This window comes from Mustelus asterias, chromosome 24 (assembly GCF_964213995.1).
Source record: "Mustelus asterias chromosome 24, sMusAst1.hap1.1, whole genome shotgun sequence".
NCBI classification, from domain to species: Eukaryota; Metazoa; Chordata; class Chondrichthyes; order Carcharhiniformes; family Triakidae; genus Mustelus; species Mustelus asterias.
In genome coordinates, this window is record NC_135824.1 from 58,782,111 (window position 1) to 58,793,751 (window position 11,641).

Below are 11,641 nucleotides of genomic sequence, written 5' to 3' on the forward strand. Positions count from 1 at the left end.
GTAGGCTAGAGGGATTAGTGGGGTAAATTTGTGGGGATAGGGTCTGGGGTGGGATTGTTGTCAGTGCAGACTCGATGGGCCAAATGGCCTCCATCTATACTGTAGGGATTCTATGATTTATGATCTATGATTGGTGCTAGTAGACAAGAGAAACATTCTTTCATTTTTCAAAGTCATTTGCTGTTTATTCAGAATTTTTAAAAAATGACTTGCAACCTTTCTCAACCCCAGTCTACTCAGGCATCATTGTCAACCTGCCAGTAACCAGCCAAGTCACACCAGCCATCCGGGAAACCGTGCGGAGTTTGCGTATTCTCCCCCATGTCTGCGTGGGTTTCCTCCCCGAGCTCCGGTTTCCTCCCACATTCCAAAGATGTGCGGGTTAACTTGATTGGCCGTGCTAAATTGCCCCTTAGTGTCAGGGATCTCGCAACGTGGATAAGTGGGATTAAGGGAATAGGACCTGGGTGAGATTGTGGTTGGTGCAGACTCGATGGGCTGAATGGACTCCTTCTGCACTGTAGGGATTTGATGATAATATTCAGACTCCTGGCATCAATCCACCAGATCGATGGAATTATTGGACGATTGAAGCATGAAGAATGAACACGTCAAAGGCAGGTATATATGATATGCTCTCACCACCGATCCAACCTCAGAGGCCTCTGGCCTTGGCTTCTCCCAAAGACAGTGGGACAGCATTCAACCAAACATGCATGGAGAATGGAAGACGTGGCAATCTGCACCATCAATGCAGTAAGGAGAAAACCTGGAGCGTGATTTTGGCCAAGAGTCCCAGTGCACAAAACACACCACATCAACCTCCCCAGTAAGATGTCCTCACTTCTCCAGTCGTGATCTCAGGAGGCCATCAGATGGAGGGCCAAACTAGATATTGGATTAGGAACATTCTCTGACAGACATCAGTCGTAGGGAGCAAACGTGGTGAGCAGACTTTATGAAGAATTCATGTTGGCAATTCAACCTGGTTTATTCAATCGCCCAACTCTCGCTATGAGCAACCTCCTTGATTCCTTTGACTTTTCCGTACCAGCTCCTAAGTGGGGCAGCACAGTGGCACAGTGGTTAGCACTGCTGCCTCACAGCACCAGGGACCCGGGTTCGATTCCCGGCTTGGGTCACTGTCGGTGTGGAGTCTGCACATTCTCCCCGTGTCTGCGTGGGTTTCCTCCGGGTGCTCCGGTTTCCTCCCACAGTCCAAGAGATGTGCTGGTTAGGTGGATTGGCCATGCTGAATTGCCCCTTAGTGCCAGGGGGACTAGCTAGGGTGAATGCATGGGGTTGTGGGGGTGGGGCCTGGGTGGGATTGTGGTCGGTGCAGATTCGATGGGCCAAATGGCCTGCTTCTGCACTGTAGGGATTCTATAATTCTATGAGTTGTGAAGATTGAACAGCAGACATTTTGTAAATCACCATATCATTTCTGTTCCTATAAACTGTCGACCAGTATTCAACTGGTCAAGCTGCATATAGACACGAGTCAACACTTGAACTGGAAAAAGAAAATGTGCCTCACATCTTACCTATCGGACCTTTACAACAAATGATTTTCCTGCAAGAAAACACAAGCCATATTCCACATCACCCAATCACACCTACCACTCAAAATACCGGCTGCCCTCTACACTTTGCATGCTGGTGATCGCACTGGCCCAATGTTCCTGGAATTGCACAACAAGTCTGCTTATGTTAAATATATGTGTCTCAAGAAGTGAAAACCGTTACCGTAGAATCTTTGAATCTATGGCACGGAGACAGGCCCTTCGGCCCAAACTGGTCCATGCCGACCAAAAAGCCCATCTAAGCTAACCCCATTTGCCTGCATTTGGCCCATATCCCTCTAAACCTGTCCTATCCATGTATCTGTCCAAATGCCTTTTAAATGTTGTCAATGTCCCTGCCTCAACCACTTTCTCCGACAGCTCATTCCACATATGTACCACCCTCTGTGCAAAAGAGTTGCTCCTCAGGTTCCCATTAATTCTTTCCCCTCTTAACTTAAACCTATGCCCTCTAGTTCTTGATTCCCCAACCCTGGGAAAAAGACTGAGTTCATTCACCCTATCCATGCCTCTCATGATCTTATACATCTCTATAAGATCACCCCTCAGTCTCCTACGCTCCAAAGAAAAAAGTCTTAGCCTGTCCATTCTCTCTCTATAACTCAGTCCCTTGAGCCCTGGCAACATCCTTGTAAATCTCTTCTGCACTCTCTCCAGTTTAATAACATCTTTCCTTTAGCAAGGTGACCAAACTGAACACAGTACTCTAGGTGCGGCCTCACCAACATCCTATACAACTGCAACATAACTTCCCAACTTCTATACTCAATGCCCTGACTGATGAAGGCTGGCATGCCAAAAGCCTTCTTCACTGCCCTTTCTACCTGTGACTCCATCTTTAGAGAACCGTGCACTTGAACTCCAAGGTCCCTCTGTTCCACAATATTCCCTAAGGTTCCTACCATTCACTGTGAAAGTCCTAACTTGATTTGACTTTCCAAGATGCAATACCTCACCCTTATCTGTATCGAACTCCATTTGCCATTTCTCGGCCCACTTCCCCAGCTGATCAAGATCCTGCTGCAATTTTTGATTGATATTACCTGAGCTTCTGCATTTTGGTCAATTCTTCTTCAAGGGCAAAAAAATGAGTTCAGAACTGAAGCCATGATGTCAACCCGCTCCTTGCAGCCACCCCAAACTGCAATCCCTTCCACTTATCCCCAATAGTGACCCCTCGCTCCAATCCCAGTTTGCAACTTGGCAAAGGAGGCAACTCAACTCCTAATCATTCAATACTTTAGTCAGAAACCTTTTTTATCCCTGATAGCTGCAACCAATATCTGTGCTTCCTCTTGGATCCGCTCTTCAATGCTTCTTTTCCCCATTCCAAAGTTCTTCAAGGTGCTGAGAGAAAATCTCCGAAGCTGTTTCCATCTCTCCCCACTGCTGAAGGCAACTCCTGCAGGAGAAACATTAATATGTGTGGAAATTACTCGGAATGTAATCTGCAATTGACCAAACAAAATGAACTGGTTTTCTTCAATTTCTTTTTCCTCTTTTACAACAACTGCCAGGAGACTCTCAATCAATGGTTGTTTTTCTCGGCAGGAATTAGTCCTACAGTTGGCCTCAGAATTCCTGAGTTAGGAAGGGGATTAATTAGCCTCAGTTCCTGCTCTGCTCATGATCCAGGAACTTACAGGGAAGGTATTTACAAGTGGATGGCTGCTAAAGACAGGTTTGAGTCTGACTGTGTTGTCGCACTGTAGAATAGCTGGTCAACACTCTGGTCACCCTATTATAGAAAGGATATTATTAAACTAGAAAGAGTGCAGAAAAGATTTACTAGGATGTTACTGGGACTTGACGGTTTGAGTTATAAGGAGAGGCTGGATAAACTGGGACTTTTTCCCTGGAGCATAGGAGGCTTAGGGGTGATCTTATAGAGCTCTATAAAATAATGAGGGGCATAGATCAGCTAGATAGTCAATATCTTTTCTGAAAGATAGGGGAGTCTAAAACTAGACGGCATAGGTTTAAGGTGAGAGGGGAGAGATACAAAAGGGTCCAGAGGGGCAATTTTCTCACACAGTGGGTGGTGAGTGTCTGGAACGAGCTGCCAGAGGTAGTAGTCGAGGCGGGTACAATTTTGTCTTTTTAAAAGCGTTTAGATTGTTACATGGGTAAGATGAGTATAAAGGGATATGGGCCAAACGCGGGCAATTGGTGGTTAAAAAACGGGCGGCATGGACAAGTTTGGCCGAAAGACCTGTTTCCATGCTGTAAACCTCCGTGACTCTATAACGCTCACCAGTTAGGTTCACTTGTGAATAATGGCCACTTTTTAAAAATTCATTCATGGGACAACGGCGTCACTGGGTGGCCAGCACTTATTGCCCTTCCCTAGTTACCCTTGGCTTGGCCATTTCAGAGGGCAGTTGAGAGTCACGGTAGCACAGTGGTTAGCACTGCTGCTTCACAGCTCCAGGGTCCCGGGTTCGATTCCCGGCTCGGGTCACTGTCTGTGTAGAGTTTGCACATTCTCCTCGTGTCTGCGTGGGTTTCCTCCGGGTGCTCCGGTTTCCTCCCACAGTCCAAAGATGTGCAGGTTAGGTTGATTGGCCAGGTTAAAAATTGCCCCTTAGAGTCCTGAGATGTGTAGGTTAGAGGGATTAGCGGGTAAATATGTGGGGGTAGAGCCTGGGTGGGATTGTGGTCGGTGCAGACTCGATGGGCAGACTCCTTCTGCACTGTAGGGTTTCTATGATTTCTATTACTGCAGCTCTGGAGTCACATGTCGGCCAGATCGGGTAAGGATAGCAGATTTCCTTCCCTAAAGGACATTAGTGAACGAGATGGATTTTTCCAACAATTGACAATCATTTCATGGTCATCAGTAGATTCTTAATTCCGGATGTTTTTAATATCAAATTCCACCATCTGCCGTGGCGGTATTCGAACCCGGGTCCCCAGATCTTTAGCTGAGTTTCTGTATTAATAGTCTATCAATAATACTACAAGGCCATCGCCTCCCCTTTGTTAATATGATCCAGTAGCCTAGCAGTTAGTGATACTCGACCAACTGTTGTCAAGTCAAATCCTACTTTGGAACATTGTGAAATTGTAAGTTTCGCTGATCATTGAATGCTCCTGTGTCCATGCAGTATTTTTAATGATCCAAGATGTGAAGTAGTGTCTTGAGTGGGAAGGTTCTTCAGCCAACTAACCATTCTTCACATATGAGTGTGGGCAATAAGTGTTGACAGCCATGTAAAAAATATTCTTTTACCATTTACTCCCTTTACCTCTGTAGCGACTTTAATCAGGCAATTGAGGTTGGCCTCAATTGTTAGAAAATGAACTCTCTGGTTAAGGGCCAAAATTGATGGGCCAATCAGGGAGCCTCTTGCTTCATAATTAACCAGGAGTGTCAGTTCCTCTGGGACTCCTCGTGTAGACAGCTAATGAAAGTGCTCTGTATGCTGCTGTCAGACTTGTAAATAAAGGGGTTTTGGTGAAGGGACGTCTGCCTCCTAGGACTTATTACAACCTCCTAAAGATATTGACTAAGGCATGGTTTGAAGGGTAGTATTTGTGACATTTTTTAAAGCTTTGATGGCGTGTATTATAAGGCTCTGTGACCATTGGAGTATCACAGCTGAGTCTGATATTGTTTGAACAGTTCCATCATTAAACAAATTTATGCTGATGTCATGCTCCCTTTTCACCCAAGTGGTCATGATGCCAATTGTTGGACCCCTTTCCTATCTGCTGCTTAGCATAGTCTATGGTTTCTGAGCGAGAGGTTTACAGGTTGAAGACCAACTTAAAACTCAGAACTTAAGCACATAATCTAGCCTGACACCTCAGTGCACTACTGAGGGAATTTGCACTGTCTTGGAGATTATTAGAGTTTTAACAACACCAGGTTAAAGTCCAACAGGTTTATTTGGTAGCAAATGCCATTAGCTTTCGGAGCGCTGCTCCTTCGTCAGATGGGGTGGAAACATCTGACGAAGGAGCAGCGCTCCGAAAGCTAATGGCATTTGCTACCAAATAAACCTGTTGGACTTTAACCTGGTGTTGTTAAAACTCTTACTGTGTTCACCCCAGTCCAACGCTGGCATCTCCACATCATTGGAGATCATAAAACATAGAATCCCTAAAGTGCAGAAGGAAGCCATTCGGCCCATTGGGTCTGCACTGACCACAATTCCACCTATTCCCGTAACCCCACATATTTACCCTGCTAATCCCCGGACACTAAGGGTCAATTTAGCACGGCCAATCCACCTAACCAGCCGTCTTTGGATTGAGGGAGGAAACCAGAGCACCCGGAGGAAACCCATGCCAACACAGGGAGAACGTGCAGACTCCACACAGACAGTGACTCAAGGCCGGAATCGAACCCGAGTTCCTGGCGCTGTGAGGCAGCAGTGCTAACCACTGTGCCACCATGCCATCCTGAACTATTAAATCAAGATTCTATCTGATAAATTGTTTCAGAAAAAGAGTAAGGCGTTCAGTTCTATTCCCACTGCAGGATTTGAGCACATAGTTTATACTGACACTTTAAAGTTTCTCTATTGGTGTCACAAGTAGGCTTACATTAACATTGCAATGAAGTTACTGTGAAAATCTACTAGTCGCCACACTCCGGCGCCTGTTCGGGTACACTGAGGGAGAATTTAGCACGGCCAATGCACCTAACCAGCAGTCTTTCGGACTGTGGGAGGAAACCGGAACACCCGGAGGAAACCCACACAGACACGGGGAGAACGTGCAAACTCCACACAGACAGTGACCCAAGCCGGGAATAGAACCCCGGTCCCTAGCACTGTGAGGTAGCAGTGCTAACCACTGTGCCACTGTGCCTCCCTAGTGCACTAAAGAGGGATACTGTCCTTTAGACAAGGTGTTAAAACTGCCTCAGAAAAGTTCAAAGAACAAAGAACAATGCAGCACAGGAACAGGCCCTTCGGCCCTCCAAGCCCGTGCCACTCCCTGGTCCAAACTAGACCATTCTTTTGTATCCTTCCATTCCCACTCCATTCATATGGCTATCTAGATGAGTCTTAAACGTTCCCAGTGTGTCCGCCTCCACCACCTTGCCTGGCAGCGCATTCCAGGCCCCCACCACCCTCTGTGTAAAATATGTCCTTCTGATATCTGTGTTAAACCTCCCCCCCTTCACCTTGAATTTGGGTTCTTCAGAGAAGAACTAGTTTTTCTAGTGACCTTCTCAATATTTATCCAACAATCACCAAAACCTGTTCTTATCCGATCCTTTAAGTTATTTCTTATTGGCTGCCAGCAGAGTTAGTGACTATCATTCCAAAGCGCTTCACTAGTTGTGAAAATATTTGCTATGGCATGAGAATGGAAAATGTGCTTTGTAAACGAGAGTTCCAGGTGTTATAATCTTCAGACAGCTGAGTTTTGGCCTTCACTTTTTAAAATGAGAAACAAGAGACCATAGATTTAAAGAGAATGAGGGAGAAGTTAAAATTAATGTATTTTGAAGGGCTATTTAGAATAGGTTCCTCTCTGGGAAGGCGATGGCCTAGTGGTATTAGAGTCATAGAGATTTACAGTATGGAAACAGGCCCTTCAGCCCAACTTGTCCATGCTGTCCCTTTTTTTAAAAACCCCTAAGCTAGTCCCAATTGCCCGCATTTGGCCCATATCCCTAGATACCCATCTTACCCATGTAACTGTCTAAACGCTTTTTAAAAGACAAAATTGTACCCGCCTCTACAACCACCTCTAGCAGCTCGTTCCAGACACTCACCCTTTCTGTGAAGAAATTGCCCCTCTGGACCCTTTTGTATCTCTCCCCTCTCACCTTAATTATCGCTAAACTATTAATCTAGAAACTCAGTTAACGTTCTGGGGACCCGGGTTCGAATCCCGCCACAGCAGATGGTATTTGAATTCAATAAAAAATATCTGGAATTAAGAATCTACTGATGACCGTGAAAGCATTGTCGATTGTCGGAAAAACCCATCTGGTTCATTAATGTCCTTTAGGGAAGGAAATCTGCCGTCCTTACTCGGCCTGGCTTACATGTGATTCCAGAGCCCCAGCAATGTGGTTGACTCTCAATTACCCTGGGGCAACTGGGGATGGGCAATAAATGCTGCCCAGCCAGTGATGCCCATGTCCCATGAATAAAAATAAAGCTGGGTAACTCCAGATCTAACACAAGCTCAATGGGTCATAAGACCATAAGACATAGGAGCAGAATTAGGCCATTTGGCCCATCGAGTTTGCTCCGCCATTCAACCGTGGCTGATATTTTTCTCATCCCCATTCTCCTGCCTTTTCCCCATAACTCCTGATCCCCTTATTAATCAAGAACCTATCTATGGAATTCAGAAGGATGAGGGGGGATCTTATAGAGACCTTTAAGATAATGAAGGGGCTGGATAGGGTAGAGGTGGAGAGATTCTTTCCACTTAGAAAGGAAGCTAGAACTAGAGGGCACAGCCTCAAAATAAAGGGGGGTCAGTTTAGGACAGAGTTGAGGAGGAACTTCTTCTCTCAGAGAGTGGTGAATCTCTGGAATTCTCTGCCCACTGAAGTGGTGGAGGCTACCTCATTGAATATGTTTAAATCACGGATAGATGGATTCCTGATCGGTAAGGGAATTAGGGATTATAGGGATCAGGCGGGTAAGTGGAACTGATCCACTTCAGATCAGCCATGATCTTATTGAATGGCGGGGCAGGCTCGAGGGGCTAGATGGCCTACTCCTGCTCCTAGTTCTTATGTTCTTATGTCTTAAAGACACTCAATGACCCGGCTTCCACAGCCTTCTGTGGCAAAGAGTTCCACAGATTCACCACTCTCTGGCTGAAGAAATTCCTCCTCATCTCTGTCTTAAAGGATCGTCCCGTTAGCCTGAGGCTGTGTCCTCTGGTTCTAGTTTTTCCTACTAGTCCTCTCCACATCCACTCTATCCAATCAATTGGCCTCCTCCTGTGCTATACATTCTATAATTGTAAATGCTTAGACGGCATGAGGAGAAGTAGGTTGAACAGAGAGATTTCTTACCGTGGCCACCTGAAATTTTTTTTAAGATTGGGAAGAGAAACCTGCCACTGAATTCATGCCCTCTCTCGATCAACCCTTCTTTTATAGCCTCAAAGCCACACAGCACCACTGCAGGGAAGCCACCAAGCCAGATGGTGAATACAGGGCCGTACTGCTCACTCAGCTGTAGAGACACAATCCATCAAAAACAACTGTTAAAGTAGGTTCTGCATCCAGGACAACATCAACATATCTGCTAACACCAGCCAAAGTGCTGGAGGCCGGGCAAGATTCACAGCAAAGTTTGTTCAGTTAACAAGCAATTTCTTGACTGTGGGAAGGCCTCGTATTTAAACCTCATCCTAGTGTCACCCTGCATCCAACCTGAGCCACTAAATAATAATCCGCCTGTGCTTCCATTCCTAACCTATTTCACTGAGACCAACTGTAGAAAAACTAGAACCAGAGTTCACTTGAAATCACACCTGGGACCTCCCTGAGACACCCAGCTCTGCTCCGGACAACTTATCTAGAAATCCAGACACTTGGAGGAGTGATCACCTCACATTTCTTTGGTGTGAGTTTTACGTTCATTGATATGAGTAATGTTAGTGTTAGGGAATGGAATATTTAATACCGTGTATCCGGTTTTAACTTCAGGCATTGCTGGTGAGGTATCGTTTAAACTACGTTCACGCCACACAAACGCCAGGCAATGACCATCACCAATAAGAGACACTCTAACCACCGCCCCTTGACATTCAATGGTGTTACCATCACTGAATCCCCCACTGTCAACATCTTTGGGGTTACCATTGACCAGAAACTCAACTGGACTCACCACATAAACACAGTGGCTACAAGAGCAGGTCAGAGGCTAGGAATACTGTGGCGAGTGACTCACCTCCTGACTCCCCAAACCTGTCCAACATCTACAAGGCACAAGTCAGGAGTGTGATGGAATACTCCCCACTTGCCTGGATGGGTGCGGCTGCCATCAAGTCTGCACTGACAACAATCCCACCCCAGGCCCTAGCCCCACAAATTGACCCCGCTAATCCCACTAACCTACACATTCCGGGACACTAAGTGGCAATTTAGCATGGCCAATCAGCCTAACCTGCACATCTTTGGACTGAATGAATGAATGACTTTTTTAAACCTTTTTTAAACACATTCTATTAGACCATAAGACCATAAGACATGGGAGCAGAATTAGGCCACTCGGCCCATCGAGTCTGCTCCGCCATTCAATCATGGCTGATATTTTTCTCATCCCCATTCTCCTGCCTTTTCCCCATAACCTGATTCCCTTATTAATCAAGAACCTATCTATCTCTGTCTTAAAGACACTCAATGACCTGGCCTCCACAGCCTTCTGCGACAAAGAGTTCCACAGATTCACCACTCTCTGGCTGAAGAAATTCCTCCTCATCTCTGTTTTAAAGGATCGTCCCTTTAGCCTGAGGTTGTGCCCTCTGGTTCTATTTTTTCCTACTAGTGGAAACATCCTCTCCACGTCCACTCTATCCAGGCCTCGCAGTATCCTGTAAGTTTCAATAAGATCCCCTATTGACAGCATAGGAATAGTTGGCTCCGCACTGGGTGTATGGTAGATGAATGGGCATAGAAGTGCCATAGATTGGCACGGAGGACATGAAGAGCCTTGGGGGATGGGTGGAGGGGCATAGTTTGGCATGGGGAGGGTGAATGGGTAAGACCTACCTTTCCCTTATGATGATTACAAGGACATGAGCTTTTTATGACTGAACAATGGCTACAAATAGTGCTTGCTCACAGTTATGTGATAGTTATTAACCTAAGATTTATCAACAGTTATTTAAACAATGGAAACTGTACTGTGATAGAAGCCATATTTTGCAAAGCCACGAACAATCTTGCAAGGACAATGTCAGTTCACATTCCAGGTCTCAGAATTTACCAAAATAAATATTACGGTAAGAATTTTTCTTTGTTATGTGGTTAGCAGGAGAGCCATGCTTTATCCTGGCTAGTTTCCTTCTCCTCTCACCTCCCTTAAGGATAGCGATGCTTCTTGGGCCAGAGCCCAGGGGTCGGATTTTCGCAGGCTCAGTGAGACGGAATGGAGGCAGAATGGCCAAAACCGAGGGGCGAAGCTGGGATGCCCACCTCTGTTTCTCAAGCCTCACAGCGCCAGGGACCCGGGTTCAATTTCTGGCTTGGGTCACTGTCTGTGCAGGGTCTGCATGTTCTCCCCGTGTCTGCGTGGGTGCTCCGGTTTCCTCCCACACTCCAATAGGTGGATTAGCCATGCTAAATTGCCCCTTAGTGTTGAGGGGGGGGGGGGTTAGCTGCGTAAATATGCGGGGTTACAGACATAGGGCCTGGGTGGGATTGTGGTCCGTGCAGGCTCAATGGGCCGAACTGCCTCCTTCTGCACTGTAGGGATTCTATGATTCTTATCCAGGCTGCAGTTCACAACACCTCAGAAGAGCCCGCGAACCAGGAATACTTCAAAAGTTGGCCCGACTCCATGTATAACGGAGGACTAAGGACACCCCAATTGTGAGATGCAATGGAGCAGACAGGGCGGGAGTACCAGGTATGGGTCGTGACCCCAACAAGCCCCACTCTTAAACAGTACTGGTGAAAATTGGGGGTGTCAAGAGTGTAGTTGTGAATCACGGAATCGGTTTCCAGCCACTGTTTATACGCCTCATAAATCTCTACAGTGCAGAAGGAGGCCATTTGGCCCATCTGCACCAACCACAATCCCACTCAGGCCCTATCCCCATAACCCCGTGCATTTACCCTAGCTAGTCCACCTGACACTAAGGGGCAATTTAGCATGGCCAATCCACCTAACCTGCACATCTTTGGACTTGGGAGGAACACAGTAAGAAGTCTCACAACTCCAGGTTAAAGTCCAACAGGTTTATTTGGTAGCAAAAGCCACTAGCTTTCGGAGCGCTCCCCCTTCATCAGGTAAGTGGGAGTTCTGTTCACAAACAGGGCATATAAAGACCCAAACTCAATTTACAAAGTAATGGTTGGAATGCGAGTCTTTACAGGTAATCAAGTCTTAAAGGTACAGACA

At 46.3% G+C, this 11,641-nt stretch overlaps 1 protein-coding gene across 1 annotated transcript in view; it reads right to left on the minus strand.

Annotated features, from left to right (window-relative positions):
* Window positions 1-11,641, minus strand: part of LOC144511115 (uncharacterized) — a 58,927-nt gene that overhangs the window by 18,381 nt on the left and 28,905 nt on the right. Inside the window, exons 13-14 of the mRNA XM_078241091.1 lie at window positions 8,584-8,746; window positions 2,836-2,985 (exon numbers count right to left, since the gene is read on the minus strand). Coding sequence (XP_078097217.1) covers window positions 2,836-2,985; window positions 8,584-8,746 — 313 coding nt within the window. The remainder of the gene's footprint in view (window positions 1-2,835; window positions 2,986-8,583; window positions 8,747-11,641) is intronic.